We start from the raw sequence: 27,942 nt of genomic DNA, 5'->3' as shown, positions 1-27,942 counted from the left end.
TGGAGTGTTGCTCAGCACTCAAAAAGAATGAAATCTTGCCATTTGCAACCACATGGGTGGAACAAGAGGATATCATGCTAAGTAAAATTAGTCAGAGAAAGACAACTATATGGCTTCACTCATATGAGGACTTTAAGGTACAAAACATGAACATAAGGGAAGGGAAGCAAAAATAATATAAAAACAGGGAGGGGGATAAAACACAAGAGACTTAAATATGGAGAATGAACAGAGGGTTACTAGAGGGTTTGTGGGGGGGGGGCTGGGCTAAATGGGTAAGGGGCATTAAGGAATATACTCTTGAAATCATTGTTGGACTATATGCTAACTAACTTGGATGTAAATTTTTTTAAAAACCCCCAAAATGAGAACTTTTCTCCCCTAAGTTGGAATAAGTACCAATAAATATTTTCTGTTGGCTACTTTCAGATCTAAAATCCCAGTTTAGAACCACCAGACAATTTGGAATGGCTATTTCTTTTGTTCTGTACAATTATTTTAAGTTTTGCATTTTGTTGCCTGTCAAACTTTTGTAAAAATGATGTACCTAATAAGATGATCTTCAATGTTTACAATCTTGATAAATATGGACTATAGATGAGAAATGCATGAGAGTTTTCCCTCTTTATTTCCCTAGTCACCCAAATGTGGCCATATATGGTTTCGAACTGCTTATGTATTTGCCCTATGATGTAGAACATGACAACCAGGAAAGGTCCTTCCTAGCACTGAGGGACAAAATCACTAGTGTGGTAGAAACCTTTTGATCAGTGATGCTTCTAAGAAAAGGTTTTGATCAAAGCAGGAAATGGGAAAGTTAAAGAGAAACCTCACTAAAGTAGAGTCAGGGAGCTAGAGGTTATGTCATTTATAGGAAAAACTGTCCATTATACACCCAAACAGAAGTATCAACAGGAAAGATCAATTATAGGCCTCAATAATATATACATTGAATCTTCTAGAAGACATTAACTACCCCTGCAACTTAGTCAATGGCAAACTATCATCACCCTGAGTTCTTGCTTTTTAACAATGGACTTTCATTTAAAGCACCCTCTCCCAACTTCCTCCTTCTCCATAAAGTAACATTTGTTTGCTGACTTGTTTATGGTTTTACCATAGCTTGCATATTCCCAATTGGAATTCTTTGTTCTTCCTGAATAAATTAATTCATTACTGGTAAAATAATTTTTATTTTTAAGGTTAGTAGTTACTGTGTCTTACTCTAGATGGACTAGGTCATATCTACATGTTATTTGAGAGTTCCATGAATAGAATAGACATTTTGAGATTATAGTAATAGGAGACCTGTATGAGTCTGGTGTTGGGTCAGCAGCCGTGAGAAGGACAGGAGTTGGGGTATTAGATGGAGAACAGAAATCTCTAGATTTCAGTGCCAGGTTGGCTAAAGGATTGCTTTGACTGCAGAATTGTTTAGGAGCTAAACCAAATAGAAGATTAGTTACATTTTCCAATGATTCAAAATATATTAGTACAGGTGATAGCCAGGTATTGGGGAAAATACATGGGTCTATGAAGTTTCAGTGACTAGATATACAGCACATCAAAAAAATATAATTTGAAGTCTCTGGAGGACAATTACTTGTATTATTTCTAATGAGGAGAAGAATTCAATACATTTATAATTAAACTGAACTTACTTTGTGAGAATTTCATTTAAATACGTGTAAATATTATTTGCCCATTTTTTTTTTGGTATTTAGGCCAGAACAAAAAAAAATGATTTAGGTATCAGAGATAACTCATTACCAAAAATTTTACACTTCTGCTACACTGCTTGACATAATTTGTGGCAATTTAAAGTTTAGTACTCTCCCATTGCCCCAAACCTCAAGCATTTTAAGAACAGAAGCCAAATTCTATTCTATCTTGCATTTTCTTGACTAGGATAGTACCTTCATACATACTAAGGGATTGCCTAAGAGGAGTGAAGGAAGAAAGAGCCTGAATAGGAGAGCAGATAGAATCTAGTAATAGCTGGCTCAGTAGCTTACAGTGTTTTTTTAGTTAAGTCATTTAGCCTCTGTAAGACTTAAATTTTTCATTTATAAAATGAGTAAGACAATTTTTTTCAAGGGATCTGAGACCCATAGGTAGAAACCATAGAGAGGGAAATGTAATCTCTTTGTAAGAAAATCCTTTCAAATAATTAAAGTTTCCTAAAAGCTCTTGCCTGTTTCCAGAAACAGAGTACCTAATCAACTGAAGTGGTCAAACATAAACTTAATGAGCATTTGGCAGGAGCATTGAGAATTGAAGCACTGGAAGAATGGTTAAAAGTCCTTTCCAACATGCCATTTGGCGATGGCCAATGATTCTTCCATGGGATTATTTAAGCACCACAAAGCTATGTGTACAGCTAAAACACAAATACCTAGTCAGCCCTACTACCAACATTGTCTCCAAAAGGACAGTCCTTTCTTTGTATACTATCTTACTCAATAAGTGGCAAAAATAACATTTCTATCTACTTCCTGGGTTTGTTGTAAGGGTAAATTTCAACAGATGTTTAATAGGAATAGTCACAAAAGAAAATAAGAAGTTATGATTATATGTGTTTCAGGGGTGTTCTCTGCTGTTCCCTACAGTGACATAAGCCTTATTAAATCAACTGTATGGATTATCTCTTGCACATGAGAGGTTAATAGCTTGGAAGCCACAAGTCACCATCTTTTGAGCCTGAGGCATTCCCGACTATGATTGGCTGCAATTGAGGCTAGGTCAGAAAAATTAGGGTATATACTTTTTTAACATTATTTATTTACAAGTTTTTCATTGATTCCAGAGCAGAGTTAGAAAACACAGGAGTCAGTGTTTGCAGATTTCTCTCTCCACACTCACCACTTCATCTAAAAACAATATTCTCCATCTCTACGCATATTGAATAAGTGCTCCTTTAATTTGCTGCATTGACAAGTGATTGTCATGATAATGTTGCATGACAAAGCTACTAAAACTTAGCAACTTGAAGCTACTAGTGTTCATGAGTTTTCCTAGTTCATCAGTCTTTGTGGGGGCTAGAACAGATGTGCTTCAGGCTGTGAGTGAGCTGGGCTTTGCACTCGTGTTTGAGTCTAGTCTATTTCATGTGTTTCCCTCATTTTCCTGGAACCAAGGGTTACCTGGCTCATGCTTTCTCCTCATGCACAGCAGAAGCACCCTTAGTGCCTAAAGAACAAACTGAGGGTCCATAGGGGGTGAGAAGATGGGAATATAAGTGATGGGCAGTGAGGAGGGTTCTTTATGGGATGGGCACTGAGTGTTGTACGTAAGTGATGAATCATGGGAATCTATCCCCAAAACCAAGAGTGCATTGTATACACTGTATATTAGCCAGCTTAATAAATTGTATTAAAAATACTTTATTATATTGAATGACATTTAACCAACTCTATCTTCTCATTAGGTTTAAATTCCCCTGAAAAGAAGTATATTTTCCCTTGGATAAAGCAGCACTTTCAAGTAACAGAAATAATTTCCCTACTGTATATAGCTCCAATGGCTTTGGCCCTCCTTCTCTACCATAAGCCCATTGTCCTAATATCCCTCAGAACAAATGAGTTTGCTAATATGTGGACTTCAAATAGTCTTAAATATCACAAATATAGGAAGAGACCAGGTCTTTCAGGGGCATATACCAATACACCAGTTAACGTAGTTTTTAAAAATAGTTATAAAAAAAAGATGAAATAAAACATTTAAACATGTAAATCCTTTAAGTACAAAGGGAAAATAACATTATGAAGATCTGCAAACCTATGATCTAGGCTCTCAACTATTAATAGTCTCTTAAATTTAATCAGAACTTTATGAAACATGAGTCATTATGTATATCGTTGAAGTCCACTTTGTAGCTCTCCCTAGTCAGTGGCTTAAACATGTGTCCCCAAAATTTATCACATTCTAAGCCACAAAGTAAAATTATGTATGTATCAAATAATTTCAGACTACATTTTTGCAATTGGCTTAAAAATCAATAAAATGTATAAAAACTTATGTGCAAAGAATGCCTACTCACACGTTGACTGCAACATTCTATTTAAGCTAAATGAGTTCTGAAATCTACAAGTGCACTACTTTTTGACATAGCACTTACTGATGGAAGTGCATCAAAGTTTCCCTTTATACATGCTTTTGGATTTATGTGTTTTAGATTTACACATTTGTCTTGAATATTAAAGACCAGAAAGTATCTTTGATTATTCCTTCATTACAAAATGGCACTTTTACAGCTTATTAAAACTTTTTGTAATAAAATCTGTTTTGTCTAATATTAATATAGGTATGCCCACTTTAAGGTTGGTTTCTTTTTGCTTATTTTTTTCTAATCATGTTTTGACTTGCCACCTTTCTGTATTCTTATGTATCTTTTAAGCAAAGAAGTACACACAGATGTTGGTGAGGATGCAAAGAAAGGGGAACACTTTTGCACTGTTGGTGAGAATGCAAACTGGAGCAGCCCCTCTGGAGAATAGTATGGACGTTCCTCAAAAAGTTAAAAATAGACCTACCCTGACACCCAGCAAGTGTACTAGTAGATATTTATCCAAAGGATACAAAAATGCTGATTTGAAGGGACACGTGCACCTCAATGTTTATAGCAGTGCTATCAATAATAATCAAATTTTGGAAAGAGCCCAAAAGTCCATTGACTGATGAATGAATAAAGAAGACAATGGAATATTACTTGGTGATCAAAAATAAATCTTGCCATTTGCAACAACGTGGGTGGAGCTAGAGGGTGTTGTGCTATGTGAAATACATCAGTCAGAGAAAGAAAATATCATGAATTCCACTCATACGTGGAATTTAAGAAACAAATCTGATGAATATAGATGGGAAGGGGAAGGAAAAAGATAAAAAGAGAGGGAGTCAAACCATAAGAGACTCTTAAATGCAGAGAACAAACTGAAGGTTGCTAAAGGTGAAGTGGGTGGGGGATAGGCTAAATGTGATGGGCATTAAGGGGGGCACTTATTGGGATAAGCACTAGGGATTATGTGTAAATGGTGAATTGCTAGATTCTACTCCTGAAACCAATACTACATCATATGTTAACTTGAACTTAAATAATAAAAAAAGTAACGGTTATGTTTTTCTTCAATACAGTGGTAATAATTTAGTGTCTGAGAGATATAGTATGTCCATTTCCATTTATTTTGATTACGGATATGTTTATATTTATTATGTTCGGTTTTCTATTTATTTCTTCTTTTCAATTTTATAATGTATTAATTTTTTATTTATTTTCTTTTTCCTCTCTGCTAGTTCTCAAGTTATATTTTTAGGATTATTTTTTAAAAGCAGTTTTGGATTTACAATAAAGTAGAAAGTTACTTTATGTTTGGGATTTGTTATGTTTATATTTGAGCATGACTAGAGTATGAAATTAAATAAAATCTCTTACTCTCAAATATAGCAAGGCTGTTAAAGGTTTTGACTCTAACTACTTTTCTCCTGTTTTACTTATATTTTTATGTCATACCATCTATGCTCTCTTCCTCCTCCTCTTCCTAGGTTTCCTCGTCATTGTTCTTATCTACACATTTGTGAATTAATGCTTTAGATTATGTTGCATCTTGCTTATGTCACTCATTCCACCTATCTTTAGCCTTGGTTCCATGAGCATATTTGCTAAGTAGATCCTTCTTTTTTATCTCACTACAATTTTCTAATAAAAATTATCATAAGATTAGGGTCTAAGACAAGTTTTGCAGACATCTGAGGACAAACTATTTCATTAATTTTATCACCTTAGATGGTTAGTATTAGATGATAGTATTACAGTATTCTATCTTAGATAATAATATTACATCTATACTTATTTTTTTATATTTAAAACCTTAAGGGAGTATTGAAATATTCTGTTGGTATTCTGTCACATTATCCTTTCAATTCTTTTCTTATTTAACCCCCCATCACTATTGTGATTTTGCTTTTATCCTGTTAGAATTGTTAAACTCTTCTTTGTGATAAATGTATTTGAGATTAAAACCTAAATAGAGAAATCTAAGAAAGTTACCTACCTGACCAGCTGTGTCCAAAATGTCCAAATAGGCTGGCTCATTGTCAATTCTAACCTGGGTCTTGTAAGCATCTTCTGAAAAACAAAAGACAGAATTTACAGTCAAATATATTAAACTGATAGGCCTGAATTTTAGATTTCATAACCAAGAATTTCTAAGTAGGTTAACTAAATAAAAGAATCAGATGTTCTAGTTGAGTACACAAAGTGAAAAGGATAACCCAAGAAAATAAAGGGAAGAGTTTCTGCTTAAAGTCAAGTCAGATTTACTTCTCCTTCATCAGGACAATATTATGATTTGAAGTATCTTGGTCATATTACCTAGAGAACAAATTGTGAAACATATTTATCAGTCTGTTCTTTATCATGCACTGCAAATTCGCATCACAACATCCTATTTAATGAAAGACTGAAAGCTTTTCCTCTAAGATCAGGAATAAGACAAATATGCCTACTTTAATAATCACTTCTATTTAACATAGTACTAAAGTCCTAGCCAGAGCAATGAGGCAAGAAAAATAAAATTAACCCAAATTGGAAGAGAAGCAGTAAAATTTTCTGTTTACAGATAGTATGATATTATAAATAGAAAGCTCTAAAGATACCATGGGGCTGGGGGATACGGAGACAATCGAAACTTCTAAAAAATTCAGCAGTTACAGGATACAAAAATTAAACACAAAAAGTCAGCTGTGTTTCTATACACTGATGATAAACAATCTAAAAATAAAACCATGTTTTCATTTATAAAAGCACAAAAAGGAATCAAATACTTAGCAATAAACTTAACCAAGAAGGTAAAGCATTGTATATCAAAAATTGGAATAAGTTTTAATATTTTTGTGTACTTATTAATTTATGCAGGCCTATATACTCTGTATTCTAAGCAATTACCACAAATTATTTGTAAATAATAGTCTCCTATTCTGTAGGTTTTTTAAGTTTATTAATAATGGCATTTGATGCATGATAGTTTTTAATTTTTATGAAGTATAATTTCTCTTATTGTTCATGATTTGGGTATCCTATCTAGGTATCTATTCTAAAGTTCAAGGTCATGAGTATTTAACCCTTTGTTTTCTTCTAAGTGTTTTATAATTTTAATTTTTGCCTTTAGGTTATTGATCCATTTTCAGTTTGTGGCTGTTATTTAATATGTTGTTTAGAAAGAATATTCATTATGCATACAATTCTATGGTATTTTTTTGTTTCTGTAAGTTTGGTATTAAGGTCCCTGTTTTAATTTCTTACTTGAGTAAATTTTTTTCGAGTTAATCTAGCTAAAGATTTGTCCATTTTATTCATCCTTTTGAAGACATACTTTATTATCATTCATTTTCGCCATTTTTGTCTATATTTACCTCTCTTCTAATCTTCTACTCTAATTTCCTTTCTTCTATTTGTTTTGAGTTTAATGACTTCCCTGCCACCAAATTTCTTTCTTTTTTTTTTTTTTTTTTTATGTTTCTCTATTTATTTTAGAGAGAGAAAGAAAAACCCAAGCAGGCTCCATGCTGCCAGCACAGAGCCCGATGCAGGACTCAAACTCACACACTGCGATGTCATGACCTGAGTCAAAGTCAGATGCTTAAACAACTGAGCCACCCAGGCACCCCCTCCACCATTTATATTTTAAGTAATGAGCAAATTAAACCACTACTAATAGCATTTAGGACAGCAATGAATCTTGGCACAATTTCAATAATTATTCATACTGTTGACTTTGAACCACATATGATTTTCAGGACATTTGTTTAGAAAATAGTAATGGTCGACCAACGAGGCACTTTTTAAACACACAGTACTGAGCACCTCCCCAAAGTTAGGTTTTCACTAGCTGGCGGAGATATGAAGATATACAAACACATGCACACATAACAATCATGGTCTCTACTCTCAGGAATGTAAACAATCACTGTGGAAGACGCACATACATGCAACAGGATGTTAAGATCCAAAAACTTATAGGCACACAAGCCTACCCCTTCAAGGAAATCCATACCTTATAACTGTGCTCCAGAAAGTAAGTTGTGACAAGCATAATCTTCAGGCTGGTCAATCAGGTGTGGTTTTAGCAACCACCGACCATTCTGTAACACCATTCAGTATATGAGCAACCACACAGTCTTTCTATTTTCCATTCCACTGTTCTTTGTACTTTCATTGATCTGCCTTTTACACATGAGAAATCTTGTGGATTTTTTTTAAATGCATAGGGTTGTTTTTTAATTTCATAGGGAAATAAGAATAACTACTCTGAAAAGGATGCTATGACCTGAGAATCACATATGAGTCTTTCAGATTTCATGTTTGTTTATTTAAACTCAAAGACCCCAAAAAGAGCCTGCTGAGGCCAGGAGCATGCTGAGTAATCCAGACAAGAACTGCTCTGTGTGATTATCTGAGCCCTGGATAAACCCAGCACATGAAACATATATCAAATAAAAGCTTCTCTTGGGATCAGAAAACCCCTTCAAAGAGACTTGATGTGAATTGGCTGGAAATTAAGTCAGGCCTTCTATCCAAGATTTCTTTCTCTCTTTTAAGAAGTGTCTATCACAGTATACATCCCAGTGATGTGAATCTAGGTCACCTCCCTGGCCTCCATAGAAACTAATCCCTTTCATTTCCTTCCAATAAACAATCTTCCCTCCTGTTTCCATCCATCCACTCCCTTTGAGACCTCCCATGTAGAAATGCAGTGACAGAAATTCTCTCTTGAATACATATAAACACCTCGCTGAATTTCAATCATCTGCCTATAGACACAGCCCTGAAGTGAGTTCATTTATCTTCCAAAGCAAGAGGCCAAGTGTATACAAAGCTTTATCAGGCAGAACAGTAGCAACTGCCTGCTATATTATTTGCACTGAAAAGCATAATGCAGCCATATTCTTAGAAGCATCTCTAAAATTCCACCTTAAATTCTAAAATTCTATCTTAAAATACCACTTTAAAATTCATTTGAAAACACTGGTGTTTGGATACCATTGTTCTTCTTAGGATGGGTCTTCTTCACTTTCCTTCTCTAAAATTTTACAGGAAGAAGCCATCAAAGACCAGTATTAAAGCCTCACATCCATCATTAAATATTGCTGTTATAATTGGCCAACCACTTAATCTTACTTGTAAGATGGAATTAAGAGTACATACTAGTCAGTGCATAGGTGTTCTAGATGGATCAACCAAAGTAGAATATACAATGGTGCTCTTTAAAAATCTTTTTAACGTTTTATTTATTTTTGAAAGAGAGAGAATGAGACAGAGAGGGAGAGACAGTATGAGCAGGGGAGAGAAAGGGAGACATGAAATTCAAAGAAAGGCTCCAGGCTCTGAGCTAGCTGTCAGCACAGAGCCCAACTCAGGGCTTGAACCCACGAACCATGAGAACATGACCTGAGCCGAAGTCAGCCACTTAACCAACTGAGCCACCCAGATGCCCCTACAATGGTGCTTTAAAAAGGAAAGAGAGAGACGGAGAGGGAGGGAGGAAAGGGGGAGAGAGAGAGAGAGGAAAGAAAGAAGAGAAAAAGACCACAATTCAAACTCAAGGCATGTTGTACAGTAACTTTTTTAAAACATTGCTTTAAGTTTAAATTATATTAAAATGAAATCACTTCTATTTCTGCCATTTCTATTTATCCATGTGGTCATTCTTCTCTCATGCACCCCCGCCAATAAGTAAATAAGAGGATTTGGTAGGTTGTTTAATCTTCCAAAATATAAAATTTATAGTTAAAAGGTGTTCTGTATGATTTGTCCAAAAAGTTCATTTAATTCCTTTTCAGAACATATTCAAATACTTTTAAAATAATGTTAGTTGTAAATAAAAAAATTTGGAATAATCCAAAACCACAATATGTAACTGAGAAAATATTAGGTAATTGTTGAATTTTCACTAAAGGACCTTATTTAAGAAAAAGACTATGTTTTCATGAGTCAGGGAGGCTGGGGAGAGAATCTTAGGCAGGCTCCGTGTCAGAACTGGGCCTGATGGGAGGCTTGATCCGAGGGCCCTGGGATCATGACCTGAGATGAAATCAAGAGTTGGGTGTTCAACTGACAGAGTTGAAAAAAATCTTAAGATACTTGAAAAGTTCTTACATGGTTTGCCTGAAAACCTGAAATGTATAATAACTGGTATTACAGTGAAGATATATTTCTGTAACTCAGAGGTAGTATACATCTCAAGATATTAATCATTAACCCAATTAAAAAAATACAACATGAAGGTTCAGGTTCAGATAACTTATGAGAACTTTATCAAAGAATTACTTAAGTAAATCATCTTAATTGTATGTTTATATGTGTATAAAGCAGAAGCATCTTGGAATACAGTGTACTGGAAATTCTCTTGAAAAGAATAACTAATCAGTATTGATACAAATGTAATGTATCAGTATGTTTATCAATAATGACATCAATATGTGTTTGAGTGTGTAATCAGTGCTACACACTCTGATAGGCACAGAATCTACCATGTTGAAAAAGACAGTTGATTTCTAACCACATAGTTTATAATCTTGGGAGAATACATAAAAATAAACAGGTAATTGAGCTGTATTGTAATTAGTGTTACATTAGAAACATTTGAAATGTGCTTATTTAGGAAGACAGTGGAAGACGCCCAGAGTTGCTGAAGGTGAGCTGAGGTCAATCCTCAAAAGTAACAGAAAAGAGTTTCGAAGGGGGAAGCCTGGTGAGAGGTCAAGAAAGAAAGGGAATTGCATTGATTCTAGCACAGTCCCTCATCCTGAACCTAAACATTCAGTGAAATCTAATAAGGGTATATAAGCTTGCTGGATTTGAAAATGGTTTTGAAAACTGGCTGAATGTAGATTGAGGACTAAAAGTTAACGAGGACACACTTGTCCACCATGGAAATAAGATCTGAAGAAAGTTAGTCCTGGAAACAAACACACAGAAATTAGGCTTTTTATCATGCTGTAAATTGAGGATTAAATATTTTTAGGTCTGCGAAGGTTAAGGGATGATGATATTGAAGTTACACAGCAATTGAAGTCTTTCCTATAGACAGATTCTAGTGTGGTAGTTCATACCAATCAACATTTACATGCTGCTCCCAGGAAAATGCCCAATGTCACTGGTCTGGGACATTTAACTCCAAGAGGGACAACCATATGTATTCTGTAGGGTCCTTAGGTCAATTTTTCATAGCAAACCTAGTGAGGTGATACCTCCTTTGGAATCACAGACACTACCTGGAGATTTGCACCTTCAGAGGGCCATTACTGGAAGAGGCCATTCTCAACAATGGCTTCTCATAGCAAGGATAGGCCAACAGAGAGGTCTTTGAAAAGAGGTTAATAGTCATCATTAGTGAACTGACCCACAGCAGCCTGGCAAGAGGTTGCTGTGACAGCAGCAAAATCACTGTTCTTCCCTAAAACTGTTATCTACAGGAAGTATTTCAGGACATCCACATCCTTCCAATGGTAGAGCCTTCTAACCCCTTTTCAGCCAGATAGAGGGGTTCATGGGAAACCTGATTCCTTGGCTCTCTTCTGCTAAACAGAAATAAGTTAATGGGATTGGGCTATAGGTACTGACATTGAGTGTTTCAAGTCCTTTATGTCTGCCCCACTTCTTGTTTTGGGGTGAGAAACAGAAGAGTAGATGTGCTCCTCTCCCCAGTTCCTTCAGAAAGAAATGATGACATCTTGTTCTACCTTTCTTGCCCTGATTTACCATAATCGTAATGAATGACTGCATAATCCTAAGGCGATGATCTGTAAAATGGTTGTGTCCCAGAGTATTTTAAGATAGAATGTGTTTAAATACAGATTATCTCTTCACAGAAAACACTAGTTTTTATGGTTGGATCAATTGTGGGAGTCCCATAGTTCTGCCAGTTCTTCACCCTCCCTCAATTACTATCTCCAGAAGCGTTCTAAGGAGTTTTGGAGCTCAGATACAATATGAGAATATCTAGTGGCAGAGTTTGGTTTTTTCCAAGACTGTAGTTCCTGGGATGATGAAAAAAATCTACTTTTCCCTATGCCTCTTGTTGCATAAAATAAAACTATGACAACTGTACATAGAACAAACTTAAGAAAACTCTGAAAGGTGGGGCACCCTGGCTAAGAACTTTGCTATCCAAGGACTAACCCTGTAGTGAATTCTCTGGGTTTTCTTTTTGCCTCACAAATATAAAACTGAAGAAGATGGCAGCCTAGAAACACTAAGGGGTACAGAGAAAACAAAAAAGCCCAGGAGAAACCAAGTACAGCCTAGCAAGACAGAACACTTTTAGACTGTAACCAATCTAAGAGTGAATCAATGTAGAACAGTTCAAAAAATTAAATACTTAGGTGTAAACAAAATATATGCAGACCTTCTATGCAAAAAAACCATGTAACACTGATGAATGAAACTTTAAAAAATCTAAACGCAGAGGCATACCATTTTCATGGCTTAGAGGTCCCAACATTATAAAGATGTTGATTCTCCACAAATTGATGTAAAAACAACACAATTCCTATCAAAATTTTGGAACACTCATGTGCATGCGTGGATATAGACACCATTTTTAAAAGTTTTTTTTTTTTATGAAAAGAGAAAATATACTAGAAAACCTAAAACATTTTGAAAAAGCAAAGTAGGAGGAATCAAATTTCCTGAATTCATGATTTACTGTATAGCTAGATCGTACTGTATTGCTACAGTAATCAAGACTACATTTATTGACACATAGCTCAATAAAACAGAACAGCAAATCCAGAAATAACTTTCAAAAAAATAACTACATTTTTGGCAAACTGCAAAAGTAATTTAGTGAAGGAAGGAGAGCATGTTCAACAAATGGGAGAGGAGAAATTAAACATCCATTGGTAAAAACAAGCAACCCCCTCACTCAGTATCACACTTTATAGAAAAATCAATCTAAAAGGGATCAAAAGCTTGAACATAAAAGTATCCTATTTTTAGAAAAATCTTAGACCTTACACACAAAGTCCATAAAAGGAAAAGTTTATAAATTAGACTTCAAAAGTTTAAAACACAGCTTTTGCTCTATAAAAGACCCCATCTAGAAGACAAAAAGAGAAGCTAGAATGGGAGAAAATATTTGCAAACCCAGTATCTGACCAAGGACTACTATTTAGCATATACAAAGAACTCTCAAGTCTCAAGAGCAATCATTTAGAAAGTGAAAAAAAATTTTAAAAAGACATTAAGAGACATTTCATGAAATAGGTTACAGAGATGGCAAATAAGCACATAAAACATGGTCAACACCATTAGCTTTGCTGGCATCATGGGCATGCCACCTGTTCAGTCACGCAGTACTCTACACATAGAAGGATCTGTGTTTTGTTTGATGCTCTGCTGGGACTGTTTGTAATTTTCAATTTTAGAATAAGAAGTCTGCATTTCTTCCAGTGGACCCGGAAAATTAAATAGTTGATCCTGATATAATAATGTGGGGAAATGGCGAATAGCTCTATGATTGAAATAAGAATCCAAACCAAAGTGGGTAAGTTAGAGAATTTTTTTAATTTGAAATTTAAATTATAGGTACTAGGACACAGAGAAATGAATAACAAAATGAGTGAATTCCAAATGTGAATATAATTGGAAGTTAAGACTCCACATACCAGTGTCTTAGATGTTTCAGGATAGAATCCAATTCATCCTGGAGATACTACCAGAAGATAATGGAAATAGAAGTCCCTTTCCTTTTGTTAAAAAAAAAAAAGAAAATAGGTAAGTGCAAATTAAAATCACAATGAACTAGGGGCACCTGGGTGGCTCAGTTGGCTGAGCATCCATCATGATCTCAAGGTTTGTGGGTTTGTGCCCCACCTTGGGCTCTTGTGCTGACTGCTAGCTCAGAGCCTGGAGTCTGCTTCAGATTCTGTGTCTCTTTCTTTCTCTGCCCCTCCCCTGTCGTTCTGTCTCTGTCTCTCAAAAATAAATAAATGTAAAAAGAAAACATTTTAAAATCACAATGAGCTATTATCATGTACCTATCAGAAAGGCTTTTTAAGAAGTGACATTTGGGGTGCCTGGGTGGCTCAGGCGGTTAAATGTGACTTCAGCTCAGGTCATGATCTCATGGTTCCTGGCTTCAAGCCCCACATCAGGCTCTGTGCTGACAGCTCAGAGCCTGGAGCCTACTTCAGATTCTGTGTCTCCCCTCTCCTCTGCCCCTCCCCCTTCCCCTCCCCCTCCCCAACTTGTGCTCTATCTCTGTCTCTCAAAAATGAATTAAAGTTAAAAAAAATTTTTTTAAGTGACAACCCTTAATGCTGGTAAGAATGTGGAAAGAGATCACTCAAAATAAAAATGTTTTACAGTGTATATTTTTAAAAATATATTACTTGTACTTATTTTCCATATGTAATATGGAAAAACAGCAATTGTACTCTTGGGTATTTATTATGTAGAAATGAAAGTTTATGCTCACATAAAGACACCCTATTTTTCCACTGTTTGTAGTAGCTTTATTCATCATAGCCAAAAATGTGAAACATGTTAAATACCCTTTAATAGTTGCACAATCTGTGGTACAGCCATAGCATAGAATATTATTCAACAATTAAAAAAAAAAGGAATGAAATGTTGATACATGTAATAGCCTAGATGAATCGCCACAGAATTATGCTAATTGAAAGAAGTTAATCCCAAAAAGTTCCATATTTCTAGAATTCCATTTATATAATACTCTTGAAGTGACACAATTATAGATATGGATGACAGATTAATGGTTGCCACTGCCATTATGGAGGGAGTGGGTGTTGTTTTCAAAGTCTACATAAAGGATCATTGTAGCCATGAAAATTTTCTGTATCTTCTGTATCTCTATCTTGATTATGGTTTGAGAAGTCCTACTATTATTGAGGGGAACTGGGTAAGGAGACATAGGATCTGTCTATTTCTTACAGTGCCATTTGAATTTATAATTATCTCAAATAAAAAATAAATATATCAATAGCTGCTTATGCATAAGCAATTCAAAAATATCAAGAACTTTTTAGCAAACTAGGCAGAGAAGGAGCTTGCATTATCTTTAGTAATAACTGTCTAAACAAAAAACAAACTTTATGATTACTAGACAAATACTAAAACCATTCACTCAGATTGTATACATGATAAGAACAGTGATCATAAATACTTTTATTTATTTTATGCTAGTGCTTCCTCGTGTTCAGCTAGGCAAAAGTATGTAAAAAATAAATTTAAAAGGGGAAAATGTCACTATTCATAGAAAATGTCTTTTGGGTATGTAGAACATCTCAAAGATTCTATAGATAAATTTGTAGATTAAATAAATCAACTTAGGAAGTTTTCTTGCAACAGAAGTCAATACAAGAAAAAAAGTTATTTTTATACACAATCAGCAAATAAGAAATTATGGTATTAACATGACATCAAGAATGTCAAATCTCAAAGAATAAATCTTGCAAAAGTTTTGCAAGACTTCTACTTAGGAAGTTGTAGGAAATTAGAAAAATGAAAGATGACATAAGTAAGTAGAAGCATAAACCCTACTATTAATTGGTAGATTAAGTATTTTGATAAGGTCTGCTTTCCCCTAATTGATCTATAAATATCTATCAAACAAACTTGGGAGGCGGGCAAATGTGAATAAGTTCACCAACTGATTCTAAGTCAATATGGAAATTAAAAATGGACAAAACTAGCTGAGAATCTTAAAAAAAGAACATAAGTTGTATGATGTATCACAATTTAGTGTTAATCTACAGCAATTAAAACAAGGTGATTTTGGCATACAGAAAAATAAACTGAGAGAATGAGAATGTATTAAAAAAAACATTTTTAAGAAACAAAATTGGCATTTCAGAGCAGTAGGAAAAAGAAAATATTTCCCATAAGTAGCGCCACTGAACACGTATAAATATCGAGGATACTGGAAGCTGATTGCTATCTCATGCTATACCCAGAAATCAGATCTAGTTGGATTGCAGGTAAAAATATGCAAAATAAAACAAAACTTCTAGGAGATTCTGTAAGAGAATACCTTCATGGTTTGGAGCAGTAAGATTTCTTAATAACTTACATTAACACTAACTATAAAATAAAACATTGACAAATTAAAGTACATTAAAACTGAGTATACTAAAACAGATTATCAAAGGCTCTATGAAGAGAGAGAAAATGTAAGCTCTAGAGTGGAATAAAGTATATGTATCAACAAAAGACTCATATCCAGAATGTATAAAGAATTTCTACAAATCATTCAGAAAAGAGGCAATTTCCTCCAGTGAAAAGTGGGCAAGACATTGAGGTTCATTTTTTAAAGTAATAACATTTATAACTATCATTCATTAAGCACTGAAATGGTGCTATCCTCGTATATATTTTTTACAGTATGTCATTTATATCTTGTAATAACTGTGTGAAGAATTCTTCTCACCTCCAATTATAGATGCTAAGTTAAAGGTCATTAGAAGTTATGTCATTTGCTATAGGATAAAGGGCTAGCATCCACAATCTGTATGTAAATCACCAAGCTCCACACCCAAAAAACAAATAATCCAGTGATGAAATGGGCAGAAGACCTGAACAGACACTTCTCCAAAGAGGATATCCAGATGGCCAACAGGCACATGAAATGATGCTCAGTGTCACTCATCATCAGGGAAATACAAATCAAAACCACACTGAGATACCACCTCACACCAGTCAGAGTGGCTGAAGTGAACAAATCAGGAGACTATAGATGCTGGCAAGGATGTGGAGAAACAGGCACCCTCCTGCACTGTTGGTGGGAATGTAAACTGGTGCAGCTCCTCTGGAAAGCAGTGTGGAGGTTTCTCAAAAAATTATCAATGGAACTCCCCTATGACCCAGCAATAGCACTGCTAGGAATTTACCCAAGGAATAGAGGAGTGCTGATGCATAGGGGCACATGTACCTCAATGTTCATAGCAGCACTTTCAACAACAGCCAAATAATGGAAAGTGCCTACATGTCCATCAACTGATGAATAGATCAAGAAGATGTGGTTTATCTATACAATCGAATACTACTTGGCAATGAGATAGAATGAAATCTGGACATTCGTGGCAACATGGATGGAACTCGAGGGTGTTATGCTAAGTGAAATAAGTCAGGCAGAAAAGGATAGATACTTTATGTTTTCACTTATAAATGAACAGGAGAAACTTAACAGACGACCATGGGGGAGGGGAAAAATAGGTGGGGAGAGGAAGGGAGGCAAACCATGCGAGACTCTTGAATACTGAGAACTGAGAGCTAAAGTGGGTGGGGGAGAGGGGAAGGGAGGTGATGGGCATGGAGGAGAATCCTTGTTGGGATGAGAACTGGTGTTATATGGAAACCAGCTTGACAATAAACTATATAAGGAAAAAAAACCAAGACAAAAACAAACAAAACAAAAATAAGTTATGTCACTTGCCCATTACCACACAACTTGTAAAAAGCATGCTATTTTAGAAAAAATTTTCACTTATCCATTTATAGATACTAGGTACTAGGAATAAAAGTTCAGTAATACATGGCCCTTGTCATTAAATGAGGGCACAACAGAATTATAACAAAGTCCACTTAAAGTTGGAAGTTGGTAAATAGGCCAAGACTTCATAGGAGAGCTGACCCTTGGCTATCTTAGAAGTTATCTCACTGAGAGAGTAAGGAAAGAAAACAGTATCCGAGGTGGAGAGATTAGTATCAAAATGTATGAAGTCTCTTCTTTTTCTTTGGGGTTAGGAGGCATTGATATTGACACCAGGTATTGATATAATAGGGTAAAAAAATGGATGCTTCCCAAATTTGCTTAGGCCCATACAAGTTTTCCAATTTAAAAAATTTAAATTCAACTTTAAATTTTTAAATGTTCCAATTTTAGTAACTCTAAAGTGAGCACCATTCAGAGGGCTGATAAATTTAAAGCTGTACAACCATATCAATAATCAGTAAAAAGCAACTATATTATGCTGGGGTGCCTAGATGGTTCAGTCTATTAAGCACCTGACTTGGTTTTGGCTCAGGTCATGATCTCACAGTTCATGGGATTGAGCCCCACATCGGACTCCATGTTGACAGCAGAAAGTCTACTTGGGATTCTGTCTCTCTCTCCCTCGCTGCCCCTCCCCCACTCACAGGCACACACTCTCAGATACATAAATTTAAAAAAACTACATGATGCAAATGTTCTCAAAATAAAAGAGCAGGTTTAAAAAATAGACAATACCAAATAGTGAACTGACAGAGCCGTGGAGAATGGTCATCCACTACAGGTGGTGTGTAAACAGAAAACTACGTGGGACTGTCTATGAATGCTCATCATGCCTATAACTTACATGTTAGGCAGATTGTTGGCCTCAATTCTTCTCTGTACAGATAGTATATCTGTACACCCTTCCCATGGCCTTATAGTGGGTGGAGTGTACTTTCCCAGTGATTTTAGCCTTGATCATGTGACTTACTTTCTCCAGTGGAATGCTAGTTGATGTGACGTGCCTAGAGGCCTGGGGCTCATGCTCTTTTGATTCTTCCATGTCCATAAGATTATGCCCTGAGACACCCACTGGTTTTGGAAGACTTACACCAATCTGAGGACAACATATTCCAACTGACAGAGGTGCATGAGGGACAAATACCTTTTTTTAAACCAGATTTGGGGCAGTTTGCTATTAGCAATTTCATTCATCAGGAATACAGGCACATGTGCAGTTAGACAAGTGCACGAAAGGCACAAACTAATACATTTGTAGCATTATTCATGCTATCTCTAAACTGCAAAAAACCCAGACTTCATCAGTAGTATAATATACAAATAAGTTCTAGTTTACTTATACAGTGGATTAGTTTTGTTTGAAATGTGGAAAACCACAGCATACAGCATGCCTGAATATAATAACTCATTCTGAAAAAGCTAGATATGTTTCCATTTATACAAAATAGAAAACTAAACATCTAAACTAAGATTTATTGGAAAATCATTTCTTATCCAGAGTGAACATTATTTGGATATTTATTTTGTAATAAATCATTACTTTGTATGTTTTCCTGTATATATGTATTATTTTTTTGAAGTATTTTTGAATGGGAATGTTTTGAGCTCAAGTGTAAAATCAGATAAAATGCTCCATTCCTATTCTCTAATTGTTCTTATGGTTTAAGGTAATGTATGAAGTAGAGAGGGGTCCCTGGGAAAAGACAAGGGATAGCTTTCTTGACATAAAAGTCACGTTAGGCCCCTGGCCCTCTAGGGATGTATGCCTGACCAGTACTAGTAGTCCAAAGCACATTTCTTGCAGAACTTCCTGGGACATAAAAAAGAATAGAACCATGAGATAATGACTCTAAGGGAACAAAGAATGGAAGAACAAAAAGCCATTATCCGGCAAGGAGAGTCGCCTAATCAGCTACAGTAAATAGAGGTCAAATTCCCAGTGCACATTCAAAAGTAAAGATTGCCTAGGCACACATTCTAGAGTTATCTTTGTAGGTTTTAAACCCCTTTGAGTACTCAAATGCCAGACTAACTCAAGACAGAATCGAACCTTGCTGGTTCCTCACGACTTTGACCTGGATTCTATTACCTAACATGACTTGCTGCAAGTCCAGGCTGAATTCCCCATCACACAAGCCCCTTCATGAATATGTATGTACTTTTAGCTTAAAATTGCCCCAGTTTTGTTGTTCTAGACAGACACTGCTTTGGGAAATATACCCAGTGTTCTCTTTTACTTGTTGCAATTAAAACCTTTCATTGTTCTGTTCTTTAGCTTGGATGCGTCTTTTGGCTTGACACCCACCAAGAGGGGGACCCAATTTGGGGTAATAGCAACACAATATTTGCACAAAATTAAACGATGACTTAATTTTTTGGCTAATGATTCTCTTTCTTTTAATCCGTATCAATTTTATCTCACACATTAAAATGACAACTTCTAAGATATTTAGTCTTCATATTAAGTAAGTTCTGACAATGATGGCAAATATAGATCATAGAGATGCCCAAGGACCTTTCTGTCCAAAATATCTTTCTCATTGGCCTAGCATGATGCCCCAAATTCCACCCCTTCTGCTTCATTCTCTCTAGCTAAGATAAGCCATTTTATTTCCAGGAACTCTCTATTAAAATGCAATAAAACTACAGGAGAGGTAAAATATTAAGCTATTATCAAGCACAAACACCTTACTCTGAGATTACTTTTGCACAAAATTAGCTGTCATGAAAGAAAGCAGAAAAGCAGGGCCCTGGGGGATGATCATCCAGATGATAAAGGGCAAGGATGGGGAGGGAAACCTGCTAACAGCTGTGGGCAGAAACTGGGAGGGGAAGGAGAACAAAGGACTTGCAGGAGGGCTGAGGGCACCTGAAGACCAGAAAGGACCCCAGGTTGGGGGCAGGAGCCTGCAGAAGCCAAACAGATACACCAGAGGAAACTGTTCATTCTCCCAGTTTTTCAAGACCGATGACAGGATAAAGTTGCTTCATGCCAGGAGCTTGCTAAGCACGGTGGGTGTTTTAACAATCAAACCCTAGATATATACTAAATACAAACCTGGTCTGGAGGGAGAAGATATTCAAAATTCTTGTCTTGCCTCTTGTGAAGTTGGATAATCTTTACTCTGTCAGCCTCTTTAGGAATCAGAGCTGCATAAATGAAGCTTCTATTACACTTGGAGGACTAAAAGGGGTATTTTTAGAGCAATGGGCTAGAGCGGTACTTCACAAACTCTACTGTACAGACAAGTCTCCCTGGGATCTAGCTGGAGGGCACATTCTGACTCAGTAGGTCTGGGGCCAAGATTCTCTATTTCAAGTAAAGAACCATGTTCTATCCATGTGACTGGTCCCAGATCAAAGCAGTGCTGTCCAACAGAAATATGAGCTACCACACAATTTAAATTTTCTGGTAGCCACAGGGAAACAAATGGAAAAACGGAATTTTAAAAATATTTATGGGGGGGGGGTGATCAGAGAGAGAGGGAGTGAGAGAATCTCAAGCAGGTTGAGCACTGGCAGTGCAAGGCTGAATCCCAGATACCACAAGGTCATGGCATGAGCCAAAATCAGGAGTTAGATGCTCAACTGACTGAGCCACCCAGGAGCCCCTGGATAAAATGAAGTTTAGTATGTTTAACTAAATTTATCTAAGATATTTAATTGTGTAAGAAATACAGGGAAATATGAGAGAGCAGAGATTATTTTCCTTGTCTTATGTTTTTGAAAGTCACTGTGTATTTTACCAGGAAGATGCAATAGAACTCAGTTTGGGGCCAGTCCCATTTCAAGTGCACCACAGCCCCATTGATTCAAAGCTATTGTACTGATTATGGCGAATCTAGAGAAAGATCCATTGTTGTAAAACCAGGTTTCTCTATAGACTTAACATACAAATATGGAATATTCTGTCAGTCATTAGTGGCCTCTTTCATTATAGAAGAATGGTATGAATTTAAAATATAAGTGACTGGATGCTAAATACAGTGGAATCAAAAATAAAATAAAATACTAGTGAATTATGTCCCTATTTATGTTGCAAACTCCTACCCTTTAAGTTATATTTTAGAATTTCCTCTATTAGAGTTCTCCAGAAAAACAAGCATGTAATGTCTCTAACATCCTATTTACCTCTAAGTTACAATCTTAATATGTGACTAATTTTAAAGAATTGGCCCATGCAGTCCCAAGGTCTGCAGTTGGCAAGCTGGAGACTGATAGTAAGTTGTAGTCCAAAGGTAGTTGGAGTTGTAATTCAAAGGCTTGAGACACAGGACAGCTCAGAGTGTAAGTTACAGTCCAAGGATAGGAAAGAATGTTTCTCCAGCTCCGTCAGTCAGATGGGCAAAATTCCTTTTTAGGCAGTCTTTGTGCTCTATTCAGATATTTAACTGATTGGATGAGACCCACCCATGTTGGGCAGTCTCCTTTATTCAGTTTATGACTTTAGATGTTAATGTCATCCAGAAACAACCTTAGAGACACACCCAGAACATTTAACCCAATGTCTGGGCACATGATGGCCAGTCAAGCTGACACAAAATTGACCATCACATTTCCCTTTGAAGCCTTCCTGTACTTCCCCAAGGGAAATTTATACTCCTTTCGCCTAATGCCTTCCATATAGCTCTTTTGAAACATATTAACCATTCTGTTCTTAATAGCTTTCTTACTCTTAGCTATTTGAAAGCATAGAACATGGCTTATTCATCTTTGTATAAACATGTTCTATCATTGAGGGAGGCACATAAGTGATCAATAAACTTAGTTTAACTTCTTTCTGTGTCTAGCACTCTGCTCAATTCTTCAGATATATAGTTTAACTTGTACATCACACTGCATATAGAGCAACATGCCCACTTTAAGTATAAAAAAAAGAACAGAGGTATTAAACTTTATAAAGCTCACAAAGCTAGTGGAAAGTGGTTGGAGACTAAACGTGGACTATTAAACACAGAAGCTGTTTTTATTTTACTACATTGGTTGTCTGTCAAATGTTAATCAAATGTGTAAAGGATTTTACTTTGAGGTTTAAGTGCTGTTTCTTAAATGAATTGAATGAATACACAACTTCTAAAACTGGTTCAGTCTTAATACTCAAATATAGAGTACTGAATCTTTCATGAAACTACATTTAGTAAAAGACCAACAACAACAAAAAAACCCCACAAAAACTAGGATAGCAGACAATGGTTAGGTTTGTTTTCACCCTGTATCTTTTAGGTCCTACATTCCAGGATTGAAATAGAAGCAGCAATGCACTTACCCAGCTGCCTTTGCAAAAGGCTACAGACATGTGACCTAGGTTCTGCCAAGCAGATGTGTCCAATCAAACGCTTTATTCAAATATGAGCCATATGAGGATACCTATGCCATGCATATATGAATTTCTAGGAGCATGATAAAGTATGGCAACCATGACTCCTATGCACAGAGGAAGCAATGGCAGTTTCATTGCTTAATCGGGGCAAGCACAGTATAATTTAGACCTCATTCAGGAATTCACTTCTGTGTCCCCTGGCAGTTATGTGAATGATGTATGCCTGAGTTATTTGCAACTGGGGACACCTTCAAATCATCCTAGAGAAGGGACTACCCACACCTCTTGCAAGAAGCCTTGAGCTTTGACACCCAGCAGCCTGCCTCTTCTACTGATCCCTCCTCCTCCTCCTAGGATTCTACACCAGGCAAGATACCATTTTCTCATCTTGTCCACAGCAGCATTTCTCATTTAGATTCTGTGTGTCACTTTCAAACGTCTGGTCTCTTTTTACCTTTCCACCATTCAGTGGGAGCAACCTGGGGCTTCAGGGCTACACATTAGACAGAAGACAAGGGCACACAGCTGCTGATTGATTTTTAATAGTACGTAATTTACACTTCACTCTCTACCTCCTTCCTTAGGCACCAAATGTGGAAGGCATATGCCAATTTTGGAGGCCGCATGACTGGCACCTGACATACTTAGCTGCTTACAGATGTATGTCTCTTTCCCATATCCTCTCTTCCTTCCCCTCTTATGTCCCGTGTGGAATTTTGGGAAACAACGTTTAAGAAGCAAATGGATCTGGAGTTATTACCTGTCTAAAGGTTCACTTTGTTCCACACATTTACACCTGACACAGCTGGAGATGATACTTTTGTAAACCATATGTGTCATTATGGATTTCATTTACTCAAAAGTATTTTGACCACTTTCTACATATTTTGTTCTCGGGCATCAGGTTAACAAAACAGATATCCTCAGTGCCCTCACATGTTCTTTAACCTAAAGGTAGAAAACCTATAGTAATACACAGTGATACTCGAGTACCGTTTTTATTAAGTCAATGTGTTCCCACCAACTCTCGTGAAATAGCCAATGATTTCAAGGGGTTCAAGACACACCCCCTGTCCCTAAGGATGTGCCACTTTGGCATGTGGATTATTTTGAGTTGAAGGCTCAAATTAATTTTCCAAACTGACTTCCACTCACTGATACGCATCCTATGTTCTCAAAACACTGGGTTTTTTTTTTTGTTTTTTTTTTTTGCTAACAAATGCCTTCTCCCACATCTCTATTACACAAAAAGCTGCTCCTGCTTTAAGGTCCAGCCCAAATATTTCCTACTTTGTAAGGGTTTGCCTTGCTTGTCCTTTCCTGAATAATAAGTATCTCATTTCAGCTACTTCAAACCAATTTTGCACACTTCTATAAGATCACTTAACTTTTGCTTCTGCTATTAACAGTAACATTCTTCACAATTAAACATAGGTACTGAACAATACCTCTTCACTACTTCAATCAGCTCATATAAATCTGAAATTCAAAATGCAGGATATTTTCTTTAAAAAAATAACACAGCTTATATATGGTACAGTTCCAGATGGTCCTGTTCCCTTAAACTCCAATGTGAAGGAAACCACCTGGAGTTATGAAAAACAAAGTCCTGGATGTGGGGAAAAGTGAGGACAGGTAATATATTTAGGTGCACATGTGCGCATCCCACTCACTTGCAGCTAGGGGAAGTGTTGAGATAAATAGGGCAGGAGAGGAGGTTTCTACTGGAGAGATTAAGTCAGGCAGTCTAACTTGGCAAATTAAGCATGTGTTTCAAAACCAGAGATTGTCCAGATAATTGTGAAGTGATTTAGGAAAAGAAATTGGACAAGAAACAGTACTTGGTCCATGGGGATATTCGGGATTTTATCAGGAGACTTGAAGGTTTTAATTTTACTTCCTTTAAACTTTAGAGAAGATTTGAAAAGGATACAAGAAACATTAGATCCAGGAAGATGACAAAAGGAATGTGTACTGCTGATTGATGAATGGCAAGAACATCGGAATTCCTGCCTCCCCCCAAGACAATTGTATTGAGAATCAAAAGATAAAACTAACATTTGTAAGGAGAATGATATTGTAAGATTGTGATCAGATTTTAAAGAAGTATATAGCCACTCCAATGGAGTGCAAATCTGTTTTAGATTAATGGCATTTTAGGCTTCTACAAAATATACGAATGGCATTTTGAACCATTGCTGTGCAGGGGAAATGGGATTCAGATAGGTGTTGGACTTGCGATCTCAGCTGATAAAATGAAGAAGCATAGACTGGGACCAAATCTGATTGAAGAGATTAGTCAATGTTCAAATTACTCTACCCACAATGATAAATGGTAAACTGTTTCAGCATGTATGAAGTTTTCTAGTAGTTTGCTCTATACCCTGTCATTTGCAACAATGTGTTTTCCATCTTTTTAAATAGTTGTGATGACAGTACAAAATGATACATATTCACATGGAGAGATGTTCAAAAATAGAGATAGCAAATAGTTTAAATTATAGAATTGGCGTGCAAAAGGTACTTGACAGGGTTTAAAAATGGACTGTTTATAATAGCACAACATTCACTGGGGATTGATATCACTTTCTGAGGGCATTTCCTACTTCTCTTAAAGTCTATGTAAAGCATAGAATTTGAATTCAGTATTATCAACTTTCTGAAATTTTTTCTATTGCTAAGGATCCTGTCACGAGTCAAGGAAGTAAGGTAATTGCAAAAACTGGACAAAGTCTCTTGGGTTGTAGCAGGTTAGGATTGTAAAGGTCCATTCATTTAGGAGAAGGAGTTAAGGAGCCATCATATTCTCTACTGGTCAGGTCACAAGTCAACTATTTTATCCATTGCAGTGGGATACCATTCTAAGTGGGTTATTGATAGGCTGGTGTGCACAGGGAGGGACAGGAAGAGTATCTGAATTTGAGATCTTGCTATAGACGAGATTAAGGAATAGAGGATGTTCAGCCTGGAAAGGAGAAAGGTCATTCATTAGATGTTTAATATCTTCAGATATTTTAAGTCCTTTTCCATAGACAAGAATTAGACATTTTTATGTGTGGGGCTGTAAGAGGGGAAGGAAGACAAAGTTGTTCAAGGACAAGGAAAGATATCAGCTCAGTAGAAGTGGGGGAAAGATATGGGTAAGAAGAGTCCCAAAAAACAGGATGAATTTTCAAAAGAAAAGGAGTACAGGCAAACATGGATTGTAGTTTAAAAAGATGGGATAAATCAAATTCAAACAAGAGATCAAGTCTCACAGCCCAGCTTAAGATTTACTCTATCTTCTTGAGGAAGAACCACAGAAACAGATGAACAAATGGCCATAAGGACGTTTGGGAATAGAAACTGAAAGAGCAATTAGTTCTTACCTCATAGGGCATTTGGGGTTTTATTTGGAGGCTGAAACATTGTCATGTCTTTTAAACTTTCTCTTTGTTACTAATCTTCTCACTGCATTTTCTTTTACCCTTTTTATCAAAGCGCCATTCTCCAGTTACCATAGGATTGAAAAATTTTTAATCCCATTTTAGGTCTGGCAAAATTAAGAAAACTATCAATCTCTTCTACCTCTGCTGCTGTTTGTGTGTGTGCACATATATTAGGATTGAAATTTCAGAGCATCAGTAGGCAGAAACAACTCAGGAAGGATTCCTTCATAAATCAAAGGTATTTTTTTTTAAACCCAAATGTTACCGATCCAGTATTTCCCTCTTCCTGAAGATAGACCTCAAGGTACTGATAGGAGAAAGAATTGGCTTCACTTTCCAGCTGAACCCTTGTAGGGACTAGTGCATGACTGAATCACTGGAAGAGGGAGTATTTTGAGCCACTTTACTTGGGATAGAAATTGTGATCCATTATAATATCTGTGGTATGCAGAAGAGTGCCTCCCCCTTCCCCCACCTCCCAGCTATATAGATCTTGATCCTCGGAACCTATAAATGCATTATATGGCAAGGAGACATAAATTAAGGTTGAAGATAGATTTAACATTACTGATTAACTCCCCTCAAGACAGATCTATTATCCTAGATTATCCAGATGTGCCCAGTGTAACCACAAGAGCCTTTAAAGAAAAAGAGCCAGAAGGGAGAATCAGAGAAAGACAGGACTAAGGAAGCAGGGCTGGAGAAATGCCATGTTGCCAGCTTTGAGGATGGAGAGCCACAAGCCAACCAACGTAGGCAGTCTGTAGGAGCTGGAAAAAGCAAAGGCAACATTCTTTCCTAGAGACTTCAGAAAGAAATGCAGCATGCTAATACCTGGACCGGAGCCCAGTGAGCCCTGTACCAAAACTCTGAACTCCAGAAACTTACAAGTTCATGTTGTTTTAATTTATGTTGTTTAACATAGTGGTTTATAATTTGTTATTGGCAGAAATAGATAACTGGAATGTCCAAGCATAACTGTTATTCAAGAAACAAAGGAACATATCTAAATAAGCAAACAAATAGAATTTCACCTGAACGCAGTTTTAAATTTCCTAATTCTAGATTCCCTTTGTTTGCACAAATGTAACTCATCTTTGAGTGAAAACATTAGGACTTCAGAAAAGCTTAAGAATAATAGAGCTGAGGAGGTGGAGACGGGGAAGATGGGTGATGGGCATTGAGGAGGGCACTTGTTGGGAGGAGCACTGGGTGTTGTACGTAAGGGATGAATCCCGGGAATCAGCCCCCAAAATGAAGAGCACACTCTATACACTGATGTTAACTTCACAATAAATTATATAACAAAAAATTAAAAATAAAAACAAACACAAAATAATAGAGCTGATTTGTTTTAACCCTTAAGAAGGAAAGCTCTTAATATGTTAAGGCTGAGCCTCAGTTTTACCCTTGCAAAAATTCACTAAGTCAAAATAAATTTCTTCTATGCTACTCACACCTATTTCAACTCCCATTTAGTTGGTGCTAATGCCAAAATCCTGAATAATTTGATCAGAAGCTAAAATTCTTTAAGGGCTTATTCTGCTTACCCGGCTAGTAAATTAAAGTCTTCAGAATAACACCTTCATCTTTTCTATCCTAGAATTCTAATCCCCTCTACTTCTTCAATTTTTTTTCTCCTCCATGATATAAGCAAAGACACATTTTGTGTTCTCATGGACTT

General features: G+C 36.3%; 1 protein-coding gene across 1 annotated transcript in view; it reads right to left on the bottom strand.

Moving 5' to 3' along the window:
* RIT2 (Ras like without CAAX 2) overlaps positions 1-27,942 on the bottom strand; it is a 365,817-nt gene that overhangs the window by 227,760 nt on the left and 110,115 nt on the right. The window contains exon 3 of the mRNA XM_029922376.1: positions 6,048-6,121. Within this exon, the coding sequence (XP_029778236.1) occupies positions 6,048-6,121 (74 nt within the window). The remainder of the gene's footprint in view (positions 1-6,047; positions 6,122-27,942) is intronic.

This window comes from Suricata suricatta, chromosome 14 (assembly GCF_006229205.1).
Source record: "Suricata suricatta isolate VVHF042 chromosome 14, meerkat_22Aug2017_6uvM2_HiC, whole genome shotgun sequence".
In the NCBI taxonomy this organism is placed as follows: domain Eukaryota; kingdom Metazoa; phylum Chordata; class Mammalia; order Carnivora; family Herpestidae; genus Suricata; species Suricata suricatta.
Note: the sequence above shows the minus strand (reverse complement) of the source record. Positions and strands in the feature narration are given on the sequence as shown.